This window comes from Anser cygnoides, chromosome 19, assembly GCF_040182565.1.
Source record: "Anser cygnoides isolate HZ-2024a breed goose chromosome 19, Taihu_goose_T2T_genome, whole genome shotgun sequence".
Classification (NCBI taxonomy): domain Eukaryota; kingdom Metazoa; phylum Chordata; class Aves; order Anseriformes; family Anatidae; genus Anser; species Anser cygnoides.
The window spans coordinates 6,336,226-6,359,226 of record NC_089891.1 but is presented as its reverse complement, the minus strand read 5'-3'; the positions used below and the strand labels follow the sequence as shown (position 1 = coordinate 6,359,226).

The window sequence follows — 23,001 nt, the reverse complement described above, 5'->3', positions numbered from 1 at the left end:
CCCGGCTCTGAGCCCAATTCGGAGTCACTCCGCGACTTTAAGCTGAATTCGGAGTCGCCCCGGTTTGTTGCAGCGAGCGATTCGCAGTCTGCCCCGGAGCTCTGCCGAGTACCCGCAGTTTCCATCCTTCCCTGGTTGCCCCGCGTCAGGAGGCAAAAGCCCCTGGGCAGGGTGCGGGGGGCAGCACCCCGAGGTGTGCCCACAGCGGGGTGCCCCGAGGTGGGGCGCGAGGATGCGGCCGTGCTGGGGGCCAGGGCGATGGGGAAGGGGGAACGGGGAGAGAGGAGGATGGAGCTGGGGGGGTGCCTGCAGCGCCCCAGCAGGGAGGTTTGGGGACGGGGCTGGCGTCTGCCCCATCCAGCCCCGCGATCCCACAGCTACTTCCCTGGGCACCCGGCTGCTCCTCGCGGGCTGCCGGAGGAGGAAGAGGGTTTCCACCCCCCAGCCGGCTCCGTGTTCCCGAGAGCCTCCGCTCGGGGCAGCGCGAAGCCGGCGCTGACGGCGCGAGGCATTGCGTTTTCTCCATTTCACTATTAATAGCGATGAAAAACGCCCGTGACAAAGGGAGTTTCGCAAAGGCCACCGCCGCAGATTCCTGTTCCCAGGCCAGGAGCGGGTGTCTCAGAGGCACCGCTGACGCAACCCTCGCCATGCTGGGAAGAGTCCCCGCTGCTGGGAGTTTCCGAGCTTACCGCGAGTGCTATAAGACGGGCACGGGCTGTGCAGAAGCCCAGGAGCTTGCGCATGAGCCCATGCGCTGAGGCTATGCTGCGAGCTGCGGCGTGCGACCCTTTTCCTTCGGTGAGTATTCGCGGCGCGGGGCTGCAGGAGGCCGGAGAGCTGCGCTTGGAGAGCAGCTGCCTCAAAAGCCTCCGAGGTGGCTGCGGGACAGGGGAAACGCTCAGGGCAGGGACAGCGCCGGGCTCGGGGCTTGTGCTCGCAGACGCTGCCGCTGCTGGGAGCGGGGATGGGGGCCCTGGGGGTCTGCACCCCCCGTGCTGGCTGTGACCGGCGCTCGGCGCATCTCTTTGCAGACCTTCTACCCACACAAGCCAGCGTTGCTTTGGACTTCAATTCGCACCAGCAAAACCCGGAGATCCCAAACTCGGGTGAGTACATGGGGCACTCCTGGGGACCAGGGGCTGTGCAGGTGAAGGTATCAAACAGGCACAGGAGAAATGCCTCTCGTTAGGAGCCGGCCCGTCCTGCACCTCGGTTAATGCTGGGGGAAGCAGAGGAAGGGAAAAAGTCCTCCTCCGGGGGGGTTTACAGTTCCTCCTCCAGGCAGGAGGGGTTGCAAGGATCCTAACACCTGAGTTTCGCTTGCTTAGCCCAGGGTGGGCAGAGGGAAAGTGGTGGAGCATGCTGACACCAGCCCCGCGGTGGGGTACTATCTGAAACGGTGCGCTCCGGAGAGCTGTGACAGCAGCACAGGCCCAGCCCCTGGTGCTAACGTTCTCGCACACTTTTCTTTCAGAAAGCAAGCACGAACCAAGGTCTTTTTGTCCGATTGGTCTGCTTCCATGGGTAGAGCCGACAGCCCAGCTTGGAGAGCCAAGACAGAGACCTCGCTGACACCGCATGTCTCCCCCTGCGCAGCATTTCTCATCACCCAGCAAAGAGAACACCAGCCTGGAAGTCGAGGCTCTGTCACTCACCGTCTTTGGGAAGGAAACGGGGGGAGACAGAAAAGGAGGCCGGTGAGAGTTGGCAGCAATGTTATCTGCGTCCCAGCTGGGGTGGGACACTTAGGGCGGGAGGGAGAGGAGCTGCGCTCTTCAACTCCTCGCCTCAGTGTTTCATGGTTGGGAGGTACCAAATAACTCCCGTAAAAACGCTGTCCCGGGTATTCTCTGCTTTGCACTTCCGATGGGACAGGAAGTTTGGTATTTCTGTAAAATGCTTACCGTCTGTCTTGTCCGAAACAATAAAAATATGCAACACCGAATCTATGTTGGAGAAGTTTATTTGTGGGTCACAAGGCCCCCGCGAGGCCTGGGAATGGGGCTAGCTTTTCCAGCCAGCTGTAGGGAGCCGCTTCCTACGTAAAATCTCTCTCTCTAAAGCCCCTGCCCTTCATTTCAAGTTTATCAGGTGTGTCGTTTCACCGGGCAATGTTACATGACCTATGAATCTCAACAGCACCCAAGCAGAGAAGGTACTCACTGTGTGAGGCTGCTGTGACTTAAAATATCAGTAAAAATATCTTACCGACATCTGTTCAGGCCTACAAAGTCCTCTGAAATGTCTGTAGCCAAGCTGCTCGAAGAGACACAAGGTTTTAGAACCTCCATAAGGTCTTACAGTAACAGGACAGGATTCCAGAAATAAGCATCCCTTCCTCACACCGCAGTATTTCTTTTGGCAAAGAAACAAACCTAACTGGGAAAAAGAGGCTCTCTGTTTTATTAACATAAAAGTGCCATCAGGCTGATGGCAGGGAGAGAAGCCCTCCAGCGCTGATCCTGAGGCACAGGTGAAAAGCAGACATAAAGCTGGCTGAAGCAAGTCTGATTTATCCCTTTTTTTTTTTTTTTTTTTAATTCTGCCTTCCTGAGCTCAGAGCTGAAGGTGCTTCTCCATCTGCTCTCTCAACTTGTATTTCTGAACCTGGAATAAAGTGGAGGTGGAGAGGCTCAGACAGCAGACGGCACAGGAGGCCATGGCTTCCTCCCTGCCGCAGCCCAGCTCTTACCTTGCCCGAGACGGTGAGCGGGTACTGATTCACAAACACGACGTACCGGGGGATCTTGAAATGGGAGATCTGGGAAGAGAAAGCCAACAGCTACACAAACTGCCAGGAGCAGCGTATCCAGCCCGCGCGCTGTTGTAACACCCGCTGTGCGGTGGCCAAACCGGATCACCAGCTGCTCTAAAACGCTGCAGATCATCTGCAAAAACATTTGCAAATCCCCAGCTGCTGCCGGGTGTGATGCTCTGGCAGGGAACAGAACAACTGGGCGCACAGGAGCGCGAGACCTACCTTCCCTTTGCAGAAAGCCTTAATGTCTTCCACGGTGCAGTTCTGCCCGGCTCTCAGGCGGATGCAGGCACAGACCTCTTCTCCCATCACCGAATCCTTCACGCCAACCACCTGGGTGGGACAGAAGGACGTGAGAACCCTGGAGACATCCCTGTCCTCCCGCGGGCTCGCTGTGCCTGCAGGGTGTGTGTGCTGGCCCACGAACCCTCAGCGCCGCAGGATGCCCGGGCAGGGGCTGGGTGGCTGTACGTGGGGCGGTTTGGGCTGCTAAAAATCCCACTAGAGCTTTCTGCGCGCCTTCAAAGCCTCCCGGAAGGACTTCCTTGCCGTTTGTTGGAGGAAATGTGTCACAGCAGGCACCCAGACGCCAGCACCTTCCTTTGCTTTTGCAGAGCGATAGGAATCAGGGCTGAGTCAGACCCGTAACAGGGGCCCGTCATCTTTCTTTGTGCCGCCGTTTCCCCAAATGTGAATATGGGGCAACAGGTTTTATAACCAACGAGGAGACTTGGGAGACTGCTTCAGCTGCCTGCTCTGGGATCTCCAGATGAAATGGCAGGCGAGGGATGAGGTAGAATGAAGGGATTTTTTGGAACCCTTATAACGGCAGCGTTCAGCCCACCACTGCCTGTGACACCGGCACATCACATTGCTCCGTGCAGGGGCTGGGCTTCCCAAGCTCCGTCTCTCAATTTTGCTCACGGTATTTCACCAGAGTCCTACTGTCATCCCCTGCCTTGAACCAGTATCTCGAAATCCTAGAGACACGTCAACCCTTTTGAGTCCAGAGCAGTGACATAAGGCCCTAGAAACTACATAAACAGGGCTGGTTTGCAACCCATCTGCACGGGGACTGTTCCAAGGAGAGATGCTAGCCTGGCACAAGCACAACACTTACTAAATAACTGGTTTATTTATGGGGAAACTTGTCTGGCACAAAACCTGGAGGAAAACAATCCCAGCAGATTGGGAGCAGCTGCTCAACGTTGCAAATCATTTCTGTCTTGTGAACGGATAAAACTGAGTCTAACTCCTCATCTCCAGGGACTCGTTGGAGGAGTCTTTTTTTGATTTAGGAGCTTAGAGTAATTAATTATCAGTAAAAACTGTCCTCTCAGTCTGCTTTCCAAGTAAGAATTTCAGAGAGCGTTATGAAAGTGGACAGGCAGTTTAAAAACAGAAGAATGGCAGCCGTTGCTCCGCAGATGTGAAGCTGTTGCACAAGGAGTTTGCCTGAACTTGTGCACCCCGTACCACGGAGAGGAAAGACCCAGAAGCTCTGCCTGCCCCTTCCTGGCTCTCCCAGCTGCCAGACAACATTACACTAAAGGAGAAGCTGAGAACAGAGGAAGCAGTCTCAGGCATCTTTGCGTACAGACTTCCCACCACATAAACCACTGCTGCTCCCCCCCTCCCGCTCGCTCTCACTCACCTGCACCTCCTCAACCTTGGGATGGGTGTGGAGAAACTGCTCGAGTTCTGCCGGGTAGATGTTCTCTCCTCCCCGGATAATCATGTCCTTGCAGCGGCCGATAATACTGCAGTAGCCGTGCTCATCCAGGCTTGCGATGTCCCTGCAACGACACCACAGTCCTCACCCTACCCCGGAGAGGTGGAACAATGACTGGTACGCCCAGCCAGACTGCTCTGGGGGACAGGTCTGGTTATCTGGTGGGTAACGGCTGAGATGCCATCTGACCACGTGGAATAAACTCCTGCAGAGCTCGGAGAGCTCCCGCTACAACCTCCAGTCATTGGCAGCATCTCCACAAACACCAGGGCTCACGGGGAGGACACTCCCGCTGTTGCCATCCTCATCTCTGCTGCACAAACCCCAGACCTGCACCTCTTGGAGGGAGCGCAACCACACAAAGCGTGTCCCAGCCTCCAGGAGCAGTTTGCACCGAGGTGCTGGAAGCACTTCTCACGTTTCGTGGAGAGGGACCGACAGATCAAAGCGCTAAATCTGCTCAGTTTTCCCCACTTTGGAAGTCCCTGCCAAACCCTTCGTGTGTGCCTAGATCCCCATCCAGCGCCACCTTGCAGGACGGACTCAGAAGAGCAGGTTTGCTTCCAGACTCACCCCGTTTTGTACCACTTATCATCGGAGATCACTTCCCTTGTTCTCTCGGGGTCGTCCCAGTACCCCAGCATGACGCAGTAGCCGCGGATCTGAAGCTCCCCAGCAGTGTTCAGAGGCACGGGCTTCCCCGTTTCTGGATCCTCAATTTTTGCCTACAAAGGAGGAGAAGCAGGGCCCTCGGGGTGCTGAGCCAAACGTTACAGCAGGCACCCCAACTCCAGCACTGGGTCTGCTGCAGACGGAGGACCTGGAGCAAGCGGGGAGGGTCCTGTTCACCTCTGTGTGGGGGAAGATGTATCCCACCGTCTTGGTTTTTCTGTCAATGCTGTCGTTGGGGAATCCCATGAAGGTGACAGGGCTGTTTTCTGTGGTCCCATAGGCAACCTGCAAAGACGAGAAAAGAAGCATGCCTCAAGGTGAAAGGGGGCAGCGCAGCTCCAGGCTTGGGAAAGACGAAGCTAACGATGACCACAAGGGGGATGGGGGTTGGATAGGAAGAGGACATTTTCATAAATCATTCAGGGCACCTCACCATCAAGCACCTGCCCTCCTGGCTCACCAGTCACTCCTGCCAGAAAGACACCTGGAGCAGACAGGAGGCTGCAGAAGCACCGCGCCTGCCTGCCATGGCGTCCTCCATCATTGCTCTCCAGATCCCCCACCCAAGACACTTGGGGTGTCATTGACTTTTGACAACCCAGTTACTTTTCCTGGAGGAAGGCCAAGCCTGCCCTCCTCTTTTTTAACCTCCGTGTGTCTCCCCGAGCCCTGCCCTGTCTACTCCCTGCCAGATACTGAACTTGCCTTTGTGCCCTTGCGGCCATCTGCTGGAGGTGCTGAGTTCACCTTGCATCTTCTACAGCTCGGGGCACCTTGGACATCACTTCGATAAAAGCCTGGAGCCAGCAGCGGGTTCCTGTGGGAAACCACGTGCCCCACCGCACGGCTGTTTGCTCCAGATCCTTTTGTGCAGACATCAGCTCCTGTAACCCTCCTACAGGCATCACGAGGCTGCACGGCGCTCAGTGCAGCTGCATTTACAGATCGAAAGCCTCACAGCAGGACAAAAGCTTCTCGCTGCTAAACCTCCCTCACCGCTAATCCCAGCGGCAGGCACCGAGTCACCTCGGCTGAAGGTCACTTCTCCTTGGGAGGAAAATTCCAGCTCTTTATGCCCAACTCAGTGGCCCGTCGAGCTCAGCAGCTCGGAGATGGCAGGAGCCAGGAAAGAAGTGCTCTGGGCAGCTCCGAGCTGCGGCCAAGAGCACCACGCTGGAACTGCTGCTTCACCTCCAGCTTCTGGAAGCTGCGTGGCAGCAGTGGGACGTGCCGGAGCACTCTTCTGGTCTCTCCAACTCACTCAGCGCATTGTGCGTTAGCACCGGTGGCTGCTTTGTTGGGGAAGCATGGCTGGGAAAGGGCTGATGTACGAGTGTTTGCTCCTTTCTCCTCCGTGCCTTCAGACTGACACACGAGCAGCTCCGATCCACTGAACTGCAGCAGGGCCCTTGCCCTTAGGGCACACGGCCTGGGGTCCACCGGGCTGCAAGGGCACGGGGACACCATCAGGGCTCTGCGTGGTGCTCACCAAACTCCAGGCACCGTGCTCAGACTAACGAGGCACTTCACAAAAGGACTGTGGTGGAGCATCCCGAACAAGCTATGCCTACGTCTTGACCGGGCTCCACATCATGCTGGGGGGAGCGCTTGGCTCTTTCTGCTGCTCCAGGCTCATGCTGGGCACAGCCTGCCGTAACGTCTGATGCTCTTGTTCGACTACACCGGGGTCAGCGTGAATCTGAGCTGGAGATTTGTGGGAGCCTCTTCTTAGCCAGGGATCTGGAGGAGATCGTCTCCAGGATGCTGCAGGGACCATCTGGTGCAAACTGCTCTGCTAGGAGCCTGGCAGCCCGAGGGGAGCGACTGTAAATAGGCTTCTACCAGACGTAATGATAGCTTAGCAGGCGGGGAGGAAACCTACAGCGTTTAAAGCTCAGAAAGGATTTTGCTTCCACCCACTAATATAAGTCCTGTGGCTGGATCAAATGACTGACGAGACACAAATCCAAGATCTTAAACGCTTATTAAAAATCCCAATGCCTTTGTTTTTCTGTTTTACTCCGCTGGATGTATTGGGATATCAGCCCCAGGATCCCGGCCAAACCCTGACTCAACCCCTTCTGCCTCCCCAGGTCGCTCCAGCACTGTAATCGGAGGCAGCAGCACGCTGATCCCTTGCAGGGCGCTGCTGCGGGTGCCGCGGCCGTGCCGGCTCCGCCAGCTGCCTGGCGGCGTGCCGTGCACCGCGAGCACAGCCACACGGCTGGGCGCTGGGGATCCGTGCCGTGCCCTGTGGCTTGTCCCCATAAACACTCTCGCGCCTTCAAGACTGGAGGTGGCATGGCTGGCGTCGCCAGAAGCCCCGCGGCCGAAGTGACCCCAGGGGAACGGGCGCCTCCTGACCCAGCCCAAGGAGCTGTGCGGGTCTGAAACCTCCACCTCGAGCTCCCTGCTGGGGCTGCTGCTGCTCCCTGCCTTCCCCGCCAGCAGCCAGCACTGCTCCGCAGCTGGACACCACGATGGTGCTCCTGTACTCCTGCATTTCTCCTCCCTTCAGACAATATTTCTCTCTGGATAGCGCTTTCCTCGTCTGTGCGCCCTGGGTCCAGGCAGAGGCTGAAGCAAGCCCCCCCAGGCGCTCTGCTGTCCTTCCCTCGCCTCATCGGACGCGTGGCGTTTGCTCCAAGGGCTCCTTCCAGCCCAGCCGCAGCTTGTGTCAGCACGAGATGAAACCAGGCTTCCACAAAACCCCACACGCCAATTTAAGCTTGGAGATAGCCACGAAGATTCAGAGTTTTCAAGACCCAAAGGGACACTTAATGCTCATCTAGCCTTGTCATCCCGTGTAATTCAGTCCAGAAAACCTCACCCAGTAATTTCTGCATCAGATCCATAATTTCCACTGGAGCTATATCTAGTGTCAAAGCAAAGCTTTTAGGTGGCAAAGAGCCCGGCTCGGACTCTTGGCTTTGAGAGGAGCTATGAGAGAACAGAATAGAATTGACTTTAAAGCCTTTTTTTTTTTTACTGTTAGGGTTGCAAGTGACCTCCCAGCGCCCGGTGAGCTGATCAATCCTGCCTTCAGCATTGACAAGGACAGCTCCAGAACAAACTGCTGCCTAACTTGTTCCTCCTGACAAGAGATTCATTCTCTGTGAATCCGAAGTCTCTGTCTAAACTGGGAGTAAAAAGAACGTCTTAACAGAACGGTGTTTTTTAAAGCACATTTCAAAAACATTTCCTGCGAGCACTGTTTAAACAGCGGCCACTGTGGAACAGGCAAAACAGCCCGAAGAAGGCAGCGTCTAAAAATTAAAAATAAAAACAATCCGACTCCAGTCTCCTTAGTAAACATGTGGACAGCAGGCTGAGCTGGTGGGTGGAGAGGGGACTCTGAAGACCCGGGGTTTTTCCCAGCCGCGCCGCTTATTTATTGCATAACTTGGAACAAGCCTCACCAGCTCCTTGCTCATCAGTTTTCCCAAGCACTCGATGGCAATAAAACCAGCCGCTTCCCCTGCGCTCGACTGCTGCTCCAAGGCTGCAAGAAAAGGGCAGGTTGAGCACTGCAGCACCCCGGGAGGGGTTACGCCGGGTGGGACTGGAGTGGAAGGCCGGCTCGGCAGCAGGACGCGAAGGCCCCGCAGGGGAACCCTCTGGACCCGAATGGGGCTTCGTGCCCCCCGTCACCCCCCTCTGGTTATGCCATCCCGGAGAACGGTTCCGGGACTCGAACCACCAAACTAAAAAGCACAGAAACCGAGCTTCGCTGAAGACAATACTGGCCTCAGAAAAGAGAAGCAAATTGACCATGAAATAATAGGGATTTTCAGACTTCAAAGAGGGCGTAACAAACAACGGAAAGCAGCCTGACAACCCGAGAGATGTGCTCCGGGACCTCGGACAAGCTCTTTGAACCCTGCTCAGCGTAACATTTCGGATGGATCTCATTATTCCTAAACCCACGCTGAGTGTTTTGTCTCAGATATCTCCACCAAAGTTAACTGCAGCCCTTCCCTCAGCAGCCGGCCCCAAACTGTTCTCAGCCGAGCAGTGATCTTTCCCCATTCACTTGCCCTGAGTTTTGCCGTCCCCTGGGGGCGTTTATCTCATTGCTTTGGAGCTATCCCACCATCCCAAATTGTATCGGAATATTCCTGAACCTTCAGGTCAACTTTGCCACTGCAAAAACAACTTCTGATCATATCCAGCCTGTGTCACATCGAGATTTCATTTCCTGCCACAGCAACAGTACCATCTTTGTGTCAAAGCATCAGGACACAAACAAGCAGGTCTTGTAGGACGAACCAAGGGTGGCCACCCCGCTGGCATTTCTCCCCACACGAAGGGCTGCCAAGCAGTCCCAGTTTGGATGAGGCTTTGAAAGTTCCCAAAAATACCAGGTGCCCAAAGCGCTGGCTTTGTGCTGATGCACGCAACGGCTTTGCCTCGGGAGGAGACCACTGCAAAAACGGCAACCCAGCTAGCGGGGGCCAGCAGGCTGCCGCTGAAAACCGGCCTCCTGTGATTGCACAGTCACTCCCGTACAAACTGCTCCCTGCGGTCTGCAGTTAAAGCTTCCCCTCTTCTTTCCAGGCTGATCAGAAGTCTCAAGGCTTGCAAGTGTTTCCACAGCCCTGCCAGCTCTGCAGAAACACTGCCCAGAGGCAACCAGCAAAGGCACGTGCAGGAACTCGGTGTTTTATTGGCGGCTCGAGGGAAGGCCTCTGCTAGGGGATGAACTCCCCCTGGTGCTGGGGTGCCGCTGCGGTTAGGAAAGTGGAGTGAAAGGAAAAAGAGAGAGGGAACATGAAGAAACAATGCCTTGCAAAGGCGGAAAAGCACTGGTTTGGGGGTATTTGAATGCTCAGAGCTGCTGGAGGAGGAAACTGGCCCAAAACCTCGGTGTGGGGGGAACACCCCGCAGACAGGGAGAGCTCAGCCCCCGAAGACACGGCTGGAAGCCCGGTGTCTTGTTTCCATGCCGTATAAGAGGTTACCATCTTAAATATTCTCACAGCACGTTCCTACAGCCTGTGCAGCTACCGGAACCACCGACTTGCCAGTTCCCCCAGCAGCAAGGTGGGGCGGGATGGGACGGCGAGGTCTCGCTTTGGCCGGGGACAAGCAGGGACGCTGCCACCGAGCGGAGCTGAATTTCTGTTCTGGGAACAGCGCGGACTCACGGCTGGGGAGCATTTGGGGAAGTCAGGAGCCTCAGGGGGGCTGATCGGTGGTGGCGTGCTGCTGGAGAGAGCTGCAGCGCTCTTCAGAGCGCGCAGGCGTGCAGAGGAGAGCAGCGCCAGGCACAGCAGCGCCCATCTGGGGATGGCCGGGGCCTTGGGGGGCACAAAGCACGGCTGGGGAGGCAGCGAGGACCAGGAGCTTCCCAGGGGAGGCCCAGGGCATCGTGCAGTGGGTGATCAGGTGGCAGATCTCCTCCTGCCAAAAAAAGAAAGCCTGGGCCCCAAGGCCAGATACACTGGTGCCACATCAAGGTGATTGCTACTGATACGCATTGACATGCACAACTAGATCTGGATCCCCTTAAAAGCTGCAGAATCAGGCTTAAGCAAGCAGTGGAATATTTTAACACGGAGTAGTACATGTGCAGCTGTCTTTACATACCAGAATTGTTAATGCTAACAAAAATAAAGATTAAACATGGAAAAGACCATCTCCAATGTTGTATCAAAACAGCCCTGACCTGCAGCAGCAAAGCAACACCCCAAATCTATATTTGTACTGTTTCAAACACTGTATTTATTTGCTCAGCCCGCAACGCCTCCAAGAAGGAGAGGAGGGGAGGCCAACGTTTGCAAATGACTAGGCACTGTGAGTGTTTGCAGAACTGTTAATCAATTAAGAAAGAGAGGATCGCGGGATAATCCCGCCTCTTCTGCCATGTCCCAGCAGCACTGGTCCCGGGGGAGCTGCGAGGTACGGGGCTGGCCGGGACCCAGGTCCCTGCGGCATCCTGCCCCTGCAGGGGGAACGCTGACACTGCTGCCATTGTCACCACCAGGCTGCAAGCCACCCACGAGACACGAGCGGGGCGCAGGCGAGCTTTTGAGGATCGCTGTATGTTTGCTGGCCGGCCTGACTCATCCCCGAGTCAACGGCTATGAAATCCAGCGGGGGAAGGCCAGGCCCTGCCAGCGAGCAGCTCAAAACACGAACAGCTGGGAGCCCAGGGGCCTCTCCCCGCAGCCAGGCGAGGTGCCAGTCCTGGCAGATGCCAACCGGCTCCCGCCACAGGAATGTGCTCACCGAGGCATGGAAATGAAAAACATTAGGGGAAAGAACTTCCTTTTATTCAACATTTGTGCCCGGAGAAACGGAGCCGACAAGCAGACACCTTTCCCCCAGTAGCACTGCCCTGCTGCCACCCCGCAGCAGGACCAAAAATAACACAGCATCCTCCTACCTCTGCTGCTGCGCTGACGGGGCTGGCGGGGAGCTCTCCGGGGCAGGGACGTCTTCCCAGCAGCACAGCATCAGGGCAACTACCTCACGGCAGCACCACGAGGAAACGCAGCGCTTACCTGAGTCCGGAGCCTGACCCCTCCAGCCACAGCACGCGTATCCATGCGGGGAGAGAGGCTCCCCGTCCCCCAGAGCCTGCGACCTCAACCCTCAAATAGATAAAGGGTAAAAGAACGGGAAATTTATCCTTGGAGGAAGAAAGAATAGAGGGCGGTTTGAGGTCTCTCTGGTTTGACCTCTGAAAGGGGTCTTGTTCTAGAAATACACGTGGGTGGAATGCATTTATGGATGGAGTTTGCAAGGACCTCACCAGCTTTTAGCTCCAACCTGACCCAGGCTAGCAGAAATCTCTGCAGAAATGGTAACCTGTCAGCCAGTAAATCTTTGCAAGGGGATAAGAAAACCAAGGATCAAACATCAGCTGCGCTCAGGGAGGAAGCACAGATCCACTTCCTAGCTTCACTGTCCAACAGAAACAGCCTGAACTTTAAATCTCACCGATCAGTTGCTCTTGCACAGCAGAGCTGGGACACAACTTTCAGGAATTGTTCAACAAACGGTTTCAGGTCAGACTAAGGCAGTTGAACCTGCTCAGAGAAAAATCAGTCAGTGGAAAGAGAATGTTTTAGAGGTGAATTGTTTTCTTTTCCACTCCCTGTCTGGGCTTTACTAACGGCATGCACTGGAGGGGCACTCTCAGTCCTGATCAACCTGGAGCAAAGGAGGAAGATACGGAGGGGTCTGTGCACGCCTTCTTTCACTGCCTCGAAGGTCTGAAGACACTCAGAGAGATTCCAGTGGCCAAAGCATGTGCCCAACTCAGCAGCTACTGAGTCAGGCATAAGCAAAAATACTGATCAGCATTATTTTGCTCGAGAGTTCTGAATTCTGCAGTAACTACAGCAGTCGGTGCTGCAGCAGGTCCCTGCGGCAGGAGCCCGGCGGTCCCACAGTGACAGCACCTCTCGGGGGACGGGGCAGGGAGAGTTGCTTCACGCTGAAGCGAGCAGCGAGGCCCCAGCTGCTCACCAGCAGGGCGTTGCGTGTCAGGACTGAATACTGGAAGGCTGACACGGCCTGGTTTGCACCGAGGTCCCCCGTTACATCATCGTTCAGCCGATCCCATCTGCCCCACGGGCTCGCCAGCACCTACATTCACACCCCAGAAGCCCTCTCTCTCCCCCCCGTTAGTCATGCAGCGAAAACGCCGCTTGAACTGACAGCTGCCGCCGGAGCTGGGGCTGCCAGGCCCTTTGCATAACGCCGTCTGGAGCATGCTCGGTGGCGCTGGCTGATTCCTCGGTGCAACAATGGAAAAACCCAGAAATCTCTGTGAATAAGCCAGTCTGTGTCCTAAGGCAGCCCTTGGATTTCCTCCCTTTCTTGAGACTGTCTCGCCTCTGCAAAAGCTCCACTGGGGCTCCGCAGCCAGGCTGAGCAGCAGCGAGCTCAACAAGCTCGCAGTTATGTGCTCGGCTCCCAGCTGTTTGCTACAGCCAGGAACTGGCTGCAAATCAGTTCAAAATGTTCCACTTCCAAACCCCACCCCGCGACTCCTGGATCTCTCCCCTCGCACTCACAGGAGCAGGCGCTGGGGCTTTTAACTGCTTTGCTGAATGTCTGTGTCGGGAGAGTGGGGGAGATCCCGTGCATTAGCACACCTCTGCATCTCGACGTCTTGCAACGGCTCCTCCAAGACCGGCGCCAACACGGCCCCGGTCCCTGCTGCAATTCCCTTGCTCTGCAGCTTCTCCATCCCTTTACCCATGCCTGAGTCTTTCCCTGCCCACAGCCTCGTCTTGAGAGCACTGCCCTGTACCTCACCAGAGTCGGGCCTGCCGTCAGCACCACCGGCCGGCATTTCTTCCTTCAGTGTCACGTCCACCAGCCTGTGCCCCACCGCTTCCCTGCGGGCTCTGCCTCTGCCCCGTCCCTTGTTGGAAGGCAATGGCCACTGCTCCCCGGTTCCACGTGCTGAGAACCCCCCCTCGTGTCACACCCCATGGGGAAGACACAGCAGCAATGAACAATAAACGTGCTCCCTTTCTTGACCAGCTCCTCGGTCAGCCTAGATCTGAAGGTCTTCAACCCAAATTTGCATTGCAAAAGCACCCCCGGTGCTGTTGACCACTGGCATGACACCATCTCTCTCCCATCTTCTCCAGTCCCTGCTCAAGCAAACTCCTTTGAAATCAGCGAGACAAAATCCTCCAGAACCCCTCCTCTGTGATAACAGGAAAAGGTGCTTCTCCCCCCAAAAAGTGCTTCTCCCCTAACTGACCTACGCCACCGCACAGCCCGGGAGCCTGCTGAAAGCTTCAGCACAAGGACAACCACCTACGGACAACGAGGTGACTGCGAAGAGCAGCCGCGGTCCTCGCTGGGCACCCTCAGGCTGCCGTTCAAGCGGAACAGGTTGCTTTTCCCCCGCTGATAGATCTGGGCCCCACTTGGCTCAGCAGGGATCGGAGAGGTTCCCCACCGAGCAGGTTTGCGTCTGTTCTTCCTGACCATTTGCCTCCCTGTTGCAAAAACTACCTCTGCGTGGCTACTGCTGCAGTGGAGCCCGGCAGCGCCGAGGACATTCCTCCGCCCGGTGCCAAGGGGTTAAGCTCGCAGTAAGTTCCCAAAGCCACTTGCTTCCAACTGGCTGCTGCCTGCGGTTTGTGGGAAGGGATTTTGCTTTTTAATAACATTATAAATAGGGCTGTGTTCAGCATGCTGCAAACCCAGTTACTCTCTCTCTCCCACCCATCTCCCTCCTCCTCCTGCTGCTTCTCTTCCCGCCACACCGATTCCAGATCTGACCATGAATCGGTCGGGCTTCTTCCTCGGTGTCCTCCTGGCGTGTCTCGCCTGCATCGTGCACGCATGTCCCCCGAGCTGCCACTGTCACGGCGGAGACCTGCAGCACGTCATCTGTGACAACGCTGGGTTGAAGAAGATCCCCAAGGTGCCCGAGCAAACGCGGCTGCTCAACCTGCAGAAGAATAATTTCCCCGTTCTGCCAACCAACGGCTTCCGGGACATGAAAAAGCTGGTGTCCCTTCACCTCCAGGGCTCGCGGATCAAAGAGATCTCGACGGGAGCCTTCAGGGGGCTCAAGAGCCTGGTCTACCTCTACCTCACCGACAACCAGATCAGTGTCATAAAGCCAGGAGCCTTTGATGACCTGTCTGAGCTCACCTACCTGTACCTGGACCAGAATAAGATCCCAGACTTATCCAAAGGGCTCCTCTCCCCTCTCGTTAACCTCTTTATCCTGCACCTAGGCAGCAATAAAATCCAGGAGCTGAAACCAGGGGTCTTCAGCGGTGCTAAAGACCTGCGCTGGCTCTTCCTCTCTGACAACTCCCTCACCAACCTCCTGCCTGGGGCCCTGGAGGACGTGGAAAACCTCGCTGTGCTCCACCTGGACAAGAACCAGCTGAGCAGCTACCCCGTGAATGCCATGAGCAAGCTCCGAGTGCTGGAGGAGCTGAAGCTTTCTCACAACCCCATCGAGGTCATTCCCGACAATGCCTTCCAGTCCTTCGGGCGGTACCTGCAGACTCTCAACCTGGACAACATGAAACTGAAAAAGGTGAGTCCTTTCTCTTTCCCTTTGCTCTGGATGGGAAACATGGGGCTCGATTCTCTCCTTTCCGAAGCTCTCAGTTCGTTGTCCCTCCCCCAGTCTGCAGAGGAGAGGGGGGATCCGGGCCTACAGACAGCAAGGCATGGCTGAAAAAAACCCTTACCCAGCCCAAGCGAGGGATGAGAGATGTACCCCACCCTTTTGGTGGGTTGTTTTATGCAAACCCAAATTATCTGGGGCTGATCAAACTCCTTGGAAAGGCAACGCATTCCCTCCTGAGCTGGAGGTCACACCAGTCGTTGGGAAAGTATTCGGGGTGCTCCAGGACAATCGGCAACCTTCCAGCATCCCGGACTGGGGCATGGGATGAGAGCCAAGCATCTGCCTTGCACACGAGGGGCTGAAGGGCACTGCCACCTTGCAGAGCTGAGCTGCCCAGCCTCCTCCGTCCAGCTGGGTGCCCGTAGCTGGCTGCGAGGGGGGGATTCCTCAGGAGGGGATGCAAGCAGAAGCTTTTTACTCCTGCCTTGCAGACAGGTAGACACGTGAACCTTCACCTTCACCTCCCCCCCGCCTTCCAACCTTACACATTATAAAGGAAGGTTTGTTTATTGATGCTCTCTCCAAAGCAACTCTCGCAGCACCTCACAAAGGGGCCCTGTTCCCACTAGGGAGGAGGAGGGACATTCAGGTATCCTGGCAAAACAACCCCCTTCTTTTTCTGTGAGGAAGCACGGTCCATAGTCAGGGGGCATCGCACCCAGGGAACTGCTGGCATGGGGACCTCTGAAATGCCGGGCAGCAGTGCAAGAACAGAGAGGAGCACAGTGCAAGAAGAGCAGCACCCTACGGCAGTCTGACAGCCCAGGTGCACCCTGCGAGGCTGGAAAGGGAGGGTGCTTCTGCGGGCGAAGGAGAGCAATTCTCCCCGGGATGATGCTTGGCCAAGAAGCCCAAAGACAAAGAGCAGCCAGGTAAGGCAGGATAGCACTTCACAGCACAGCAACACCCACTGTGCGAAGAAAGATGGGATGAAATAGGGAATTTCTTGGCAACAAAGGGCAGCTCGAAGGGTCTCGGGGGGTGAGGACATCATCTGTAAGTCAAAGAACAAACCCACTGAAAGCTACCACAAACAGAGCACACCAGAGCTTCACAGGGAACACAGAAAACTCAGGAAGAGGAGTTACAGCTTGCCCAGGTGGAAAGCGACACTAGCTAAAACAGGTTGGTGCAGCCCGTCAGTATTTAAGCCCTTGCCCACTCCCAGTGCTAACCTCTCCAGGATGGCAGTAACCAACCCCAACACCTAAACCCAACCTGCTGACCTCCCTCGGGGGGGCATTACACGTGCTGTCACATCACTTTCGTAGACTCAGTTTCCAGGCAGTCTTATCATGCACAAGTCAAAAGTTACAGCCCAGATGTCCCACCAGCTGTACAGGCACCAGGGTCCCGAGTTTTGTGTTGAAGAAATCTGACTGACTCACGGTGCTGGGGTGCTCCAGAGAATCAAGTGCCCTCGATTCCATCAAAGGAGCATCAGCAAAACTTGAAGTCTATGAATCTTGTCTTGTGTAGCAATGGTCTGGTCAATTAGAAGACCACCTGTAATATTCATATAAGAACGGATCAAGGAACTGCACTGATATCTATCAATCCTTATTCAGTATGCCTTCAAGACTCCTAGCTAGACAAACATGATCTGCTCTTTGATGGTGTCTGCAGCTTCTGTCAAGTCAAGGAAAACACCTTTCTTTCTGAATCTTCTAACCCAAAGCACGATCCCAGATCATAACAGAGCTTGAGGGACTCAAGACACAATTATGCAACAGCCAAAAAAGAGCTGGAAAAGGTCCTGATACCCCAAAGAAATTGCAGAGGTTTGCATAGAAATTTATAAGGACTGGCCAGAAAGCAAGGTTTAACAATTCTAGCTAGCAAGAAAGACTTTCTTTCCAGTGACCACCTGGGGACAGGGCTCTTTTACAGCCAGGTGCCTCCTTTCCTCCCCAGTGGCCTGATAAGACACCAGTTTACTGGATCAACACTTACCAGTGATGGCCTCTGCAGCTTCTGGGCTCGCCTTTTTTTTTTTTTTCCTCCCTTCAAGAAAACAAAGTCCCCATGCCAGCTCCGAGCTTTCACTTCTAAACTTCAGCAGACCTCATATCCAAATGGCCCACGTGCAAACTTTGTAGACATCTAATAGCAGACATCTAATCACAGGGGCCACATGACCTAGGAAATCACTTTAAGTGCTGCTGACGTCTTAACTGCAGCTCTTTTTCCTTCATAAAAATAACGTCCTTAGCTTTTCCTTGCATGGTTGCAAAGTTTTATAGCTGATCAAGTGCAAAACTGTTCCATGTGACACTGTCACAGCCTCCTTGGCACTTGAGCAGAACAAGGATAGCCCCTGGGCTGCTCTGCAGCTCTACAACCACCGAATTCCCTGTCCCCAGTCACCTGGGGGCTGCATCGCGTGGGCCAGGACCCACTGCCTAACTCAACAGGAACCAAGGTCATGCAGATCCTGCAGGCTTTACCTGCACCCTCTCGTCATCGCAAAAGAAATTACGACAGTAATCCTCCATTTAGATAATGGGAAATTCACCAATTTCTCACAAATGCCCGCTCTGGCAGGAAGCACAGGGGCTGGGAGAGGAACGAGCAGCTGAGAGAGCACCCCACTGTCCAACCCAGCACAACGCCGGGGCAGCCAGGCTACCACCCCGCTGTACAGCATGTCAGCATCTCACTATCAGCACAGTAAAGCCCACCACCACCAGCCCAGTTTTGGCCCCCAGAGGCCAGCAGCGCTGACTGCCCAACAGCTACAGCCCTTTGGGATTCTCCTAGCTAAGCTCTAAAGCTATCCAATGATGCTTAATTTGGAAGATCGCTGAAGTTCATGGCTTAAAATAGCAATTTCCCTCCGACAAGCTTTTCAGCTTAGAGAGCTTGAACACACCCTGATGGTCCTGTCTGAAGTGTGACTGAGCGTGTGAGCTAGCCAGGAATGGAAGCCCAGGTCCTGGACTCTGAGGGTTTCTGGTAGACCTAGCGAACCTCCTCTCTACGTTTTTGAGAAAGCTTTTCCCTGTTTTGAGAAAGAGGGAGGAGTGGTTTGTCGTGGCCAAGGTCGTGTGTCAACAACCCCATCTCTAATTCATCACCTCCAAGAAAGTCTGCGTTGAGGGGTTTGCTTTCAAGAAGAAACTTTCCAACCTGAGTAACCATTGGCTGCAAAAAACAAAAACAAAAACAGAAATGAGGCCTGAAGGAAAAGAGAGGAGAGGGCTGCAAAGCTGGGGCCACAGCCAAGCAAAGCTTAAGCAGGGGGAGCCCTCCCTTAAAGGCTACCCATTAATCAAGTAAAGACAGGTCTTGCAGCATCCCTTGCAAAAACCTACTAGAAATGAGAAAAAAAAAAGGAGGAGGTTGAGGTGCTGGAAACCTGCCTCCATTTCTGCACTGCTCTGATGCCAAGTGTAACTTTCCACTCGGAGCCCTTGGGCACTGCCAAAGTCTACAGGCCCCTCAGACGCCACAAACACTCCCTCCTTCAGCCGTTCCAGGACAGGGCAGGCACCAGGCACTGGGAGGGTTTCCAGCCTTGGAAAGGAATATACCCAGAAAATACCTTCTTTTAGAACGGAGAAGGATGGCTCAAAAATCAGAGAGGACTGGCAGACTCCGCTTTATTTAGGGGTGTAGCTGCAAAGACAATCCTGCATGGATTTGGGATGTAGCTTTGGGATGTAGTCCTCTTCAGGTAGGAGACTGTCTGGGAACCCCCCAAGCATGACACCTCTCCCTTAGGTCTGTAGAGCTTCCAGCGAGCCAGGACTCTCGCCTCGCCCCATGCGCTTGCTCTCTCCACACTTATGCCACTGAAAATCTTGAATGGAAGCACTCAAGAACCAGGGAAAACATCTCCCCTCCTCTAACTCAGCGCTGCTCAGCGTAAACCTGTGTTTAGTTTGCAGACAACGCGTTTGCTGGTGTGACCGTTCTGAAGACCGCTCACGTCGAGAACAACCGGCTCACCCAGCTGCCCCGCAACTTCCCCTTCGACAAGCTGGAGACCCTGACGCTCTCCAGGAACGCCTGGCACTGCAGCTGCCAGCTGGCACATCTGCGCAAGTACGGCACCACTCGCGTCTTCCCTCCCCTACCTCCTCGGGGTCTGTCTCCCCAGGGTCCCCCAGGCTGTGCCAGGCAGGAGGGGATTGCCGAAGGCTGCTGCCTGCCTGCCCGGCAGCTCTCCCCAGCCTGCCACGCGTGTGTGCGCGGTGTGCGCAGCGTTCTTGGCGTGCCGTGCCTCTTGTAAGCTCCCCGTGTTCTTCCTCCTCGTGTCCCAGGTGGCTGAAGGGCAACCGCACCCGCACGGAGGACACGTGCTCCACGCCTGCGCAGTACCGGGGGCAGTCCATCAGAGACACCCCTGCCCTGCGCGCCTGCAAGCTGCCCACCAAGAGGTCCAGGAAGGGAAGCCGCCATTAAGCACGTAAGAGGGCTCACAGAACCGCTCCCTGTCGACGGGGCGCAGTCACGTCTCACACGGGCACACAGCTAACCCCAGGGCCACCAGAGTTACTGGGATTTTTGCCTCAGATGGCAATAACGCTCAGATTTGCCTCAAAACTCACCTGCTGGCGCTTCACTCAGAGCTGCTCCATCTCCTGGGAGGTGCTGGACTCCACACGCTCTCAGAGCAGAGAACGTGCCTGGAGCACCAGGGAGGGAGTCAAGCCCATAAAGCAAACACCAAGCTAAGGACAGGCCTGGGGCAGCAAGTGAGGGTGAAACACGTAATTAGGTGTCAAATGAAGGGTGGATTTAGCCCACTTCCAACCCTGAGACGGGATAATACACACTTTACCTTCCTAACTGAGAGGAGATGCTCAGCCTTTTGCCCTAGTGAAGGTCCTCCCAGGTCTGGTTCAAAAGCCAGGGCAAGACAAGGCTGGGAAATCTGGCCCCAGGCCGCCCAGCCCACGTCTTCCATATGAACACAAATATCTTCCAGGAGGAGCAGCTCCCAGTCCAGCACCTGCCTTTTAACAACTACCGGTCTGTCCAAGACACTCAGGTATTCATAAACAAAGGCTGGTGCCTTCAAATGAAGGTCCCAGAATGGGGAGGACCGAGACGGTAAATACCCGTTGAATAAGGTGTTCTGGGCCAGAGGGTGATTCAGGAGACAGGGCTGACTTCCCTTCGAGCGGTGAGCTGCTGACATCTACCAATCCAAACACAAACTGTGAAAAAGTATCACGCAAACACCTTTAACAACTGGAAACTGCTAAGCATTCAGTTCAGAGCACAGAGCCACAAGAAGGCCACAACTGTCATCACTCCACCCCAAGCATTTTTCTTTTCCCCATCCCGGGACTAGATTTGGAGCTTGAATGGATTCCAAAGGACTTTGGATGAGCCTGGAAATCTGTAAGCTTTTGGGAAAGGAAGGGACCTTTGTTTATTTGTTAAGTAAAGTACAGAGACCCTGCTCTGCACTGTAGGAACAAGAGCTGTCACTGTGCCCTCTCATATAGGAAAGGACCAGACAGGAGCCCAAGGCCCAGGTACGGCCGTTTGGTCCCCAGTTCACCAAGGAGGTGCATAACAGAATGGAGAAGGTAAATTTACGACCGAAATGTCAGGGATGGTGCCAGCGGCTCTGAGCCTTCCTGAAGCGATTATTTATCTTGTAGTGCCAGAGGCTTTATGGATTAGACATGGAAATACCAGGCGTTCCATATAGGGCGGGTAAAGTTCCGCACTAAAGATGGAAAAACTTCGGTTTCCTAAACCACAATACTTAAATGTGTTTTATTCACAGACCTGGCCCTTCTTAACCTTCTTCTCTCCCTGTCTGAACTCAATTTCAGTTCAATCCCCTATGACAAGAGTAAGAAAACCATAACAATACCTGGCTCTCCTATAGCACCTTTTACCCAACAAGTTTAGTAGTGTTAGTGAAATAAAAACCTATTTATTGCAGTCTTGCAGAAGACAAAGCTCGGTACCCTCAGGTGTGAGTGCCAAAATGCAAGCACACAAACCCAGTTCAGTGCAGTGACACAATTTTCAGGAATATGAAGCAACTCTGACCCCATTGCGCACCTCCTGAGAGCCAGGCAGCTTTCTCAGCTGCCAGCTGTGTTCTACATACACAGGTACGCATTTCCGAGATGAACAGTGACTTGGGTCGCTGCACAGGAACCACGTTTCAGATGAAAGGCTGCTTGGCACTTTCTAAAATCTCTATCTGCTCTGGAGTTTCAGAACTGGGGCACCAAAATAATCCACTGCTCTTGAAGTCCCTTATTAATCTTATTTCACCGCTCTCGGGTTTCTTCCTTTACAAAGGAAGTGCTCGCTGGCTATGAACACTTTGGGTCAGATACTCCAGAGCCAGATAGCAAGTTGGCAGAAGAGGTTGGAGACAGGACTAACACAGCTCCTCTACTGTGGGAGCTTGTTATGGCTTCTTGACTGCTAATTCCTCACTTTCAATTATGGGCTTCACTCACTCACTGAACACAAAAACAAACAAAAGCTCTGAGTTTATTTATGTGCTTAGAAATGCCCTTAAACATGTGGACTTCTCCTTTTTTTTTTCCCCTAGCAGGCCCTGGTATGGCCTGTCCTGGTGACCGGTCACTCCAACCATCAGAAAACTACTGACTTCCGAGTCCTTCCTTAAGCTTCTCCTACCTATCAGGAAACATATCTGATATATCCGAACACCTCCAGCCTCCTCCGAATCCCCGCTTCTCTGCTGATCGCAGGATGGAATCCACCTTCTCAAGCTTTTCCGACATCTATGTATTTTAAAAGAGGCATTTTAAAAACCTAAACTACGCATGAGCATACTAAGACAAGCTAAGCTAGATCCTGCCGGTAAAACACAGTCATCTTTCCCAGAGGCAAGGTAACCACACCCCTGATCAATCCGTTTGTTTTGATTGATCCTACAAGCAAGTAGGAAGGCAGAAGCGTTCTCCCCCAGCTGCTTGATCAGGAAAATTGGTCTCAAGCCATGCAAAAAGACTCCTCTGCCTACCCCCGGAGGGGATCCCTGCAGGCCAGGGCTGAGGATGATAGGTGAAGCGATGCCCACCGCCCGGTGGCTCTAAGACAGAGCTGCCCTTTTGCTACAAAAGGCAGCGGTTTCCCTAAGTCAGCCAGAAATCTCCAAGTGAAGCAGTACTGGGAAAGGCTGAAACTGAAGCAAGCTGAGACTGGATTCCCTCCCACTCTGTGGGGTCTCCCAAGGTACACGCATGTCCAAGAGGAGAAGGTGTGCACCGCGCTTCAGCACCCCTCCTCCTCTCTCTGCCCGTACTACAGAGGATCTAGCAGGACACCAGGATGACTGTGGTTTATTGTCACGGCTATTACAATACCACAGTTGCAACTTAACTGTGTTTTTTAATCCTAAAGAGTTATATAAATATATGTATATTTATTCCTCTGTAACTGAGTGTAAATGACCTTTAAGAGGATGAAATCTCCTCCGTTTCCTACATAGAAATCAAATTGTATATTTTCTTATGTACATCTTCTGTATAAAGCTCTTGCTGCAAAGATGAATTCGACAAGTCTCCCGGTGTCTGTCTGAGGGCTCAGAAGTAACACGAGACCGGCGGTACAAATATAGACTTAATCCTCTTTATCCTATGGGCACAGTGACTGTTTGGGAGAGGAGGGCTTTATTATTTTTCTCTCTACAAAGCAGGAATGTGTGACACCTAGTGAGTCCCGGGCGGTTGTAGTAATGTCTGAAAATATTTTGGGAAG

General features: G+C 54.3%; 2 protein-coding genes and 1 long non-coding RNA gene across 6 annotated transcripts in view; 2 read left to right on the top strand and 1 right to left on the bottom strand.

Annotated features, from left to right (window-relative positions):
- The first annotated feature begins 50 nt into the window (after positions 1 to 50).
- Positions 51 to 1,948, top strand: LOC106034664 (uncharacterized). 2 transcript variants are annotated; one of them, XR_007163424.2, is made up of 4 exons: positions 51 to 193; positions 541 to 801; positions 1,035 to 1,109; positions 1,478 to 1,948. It is a non-coding gene; the product is annotated as an uncharacterized lncRNA (long non-coding RNA). The 2 variants fall into 2 exon arrangements; XR_007163423.2 differs by having other exon boundaries at positions 76 to 219.
- ACSF2 (acyl-CoA synthetase family member 2) overlaps positions 1,949 to 23,001 on the bottom strand; it is a 40,674-nt gene continuing 19,621 nt past the window's right edge. For both annotated transcript variants that reach the window (XM_048064166.2, XM_066980257.1), the window contains 6 exons: positions 5,343 to 5,450; positions 5,067 to 5,218; positions 4,416 to 4,557; positions 2,984 to 3,094; positions 2,696 to 2,764; positions 1,949 to 2,610 (listed from right to left, as the gene is read on the bottom strand). In XM_048064166.2, the coding sequence (XP_047920123.1) occupies positions 2,560 to 2,610; positions 2,696 to 2,764; positions 2,984 to 3,094; positions 4,416 to 4,557; positions 5,067 to 5,218; positions 5,343 to 5,450 (633 nt within the window). In that variant the 3' untranslated portion in view covers positions 1,949 to 2,559. The remainder of the gene's footprint in view (positions 2,611 to 2,695; positions 2,765 to 2,983; positions 3,095 to 4,415; positions 4,558 to 5,066; positions 5,219 to 5,342; positions 5,451 to 23,001) is intronic.
- CHAD (chondroadherin) lies at positions 14,149 to 22,794 on the top strand. Of its 2 annotated transcripts, none has more exons than XM_013178906.3 (4): positions 14,149 to 15,195; positions 19,175 to 19,338; positions 19,557 to 19,702; positions 21,827 to 22,794. In XM_013178906.3, the coding sequence occupies exons 1-3, from the start codon at positions 14,422 to 14,424 to the stop codon at positions 19,696 to 19,698; spliced, it is 1,080 nt and encodes a 359-aa protein (XP_013034360.3). In that variant the 5' UTR covers positions 14,149 to 14,421; the 3' UTR covers positions 19,699 to 19,702; positions 21,827 to 22,794. The 2 variants fall into 2 exon arrangements, with proteins under 2 accessions (XP_013034360.3, XP_013034361.3); XM_013178907.3 differs by having other exon boundaries at positions 14,150 to 15,195; positions 21,830 to 22,794.

Coding starts and splice junctions, on each gene's coding strand:
- CHAD (XM_013178906.3), top strand. CDS start 14,422: ATGAATCGGTCGGGCTTCTTCCTCGGTGTCCTCCTGGCGTGTCTCGCC. Junction 15,196..19,174: donor ACAACATGAAACTGAAAAAG/GTGAGTCCTTTC, acceptor ACCTGTGTTTAG/TTTGCAGACAACGCGTTTGC. Junction 19,339..19,556: donor CAGCTGGCACATCTGCGCAA/GTACGGCACCAC, acceptor CTCGTGTCCCAG/GTGGCTGAAGGGCAACCGCA.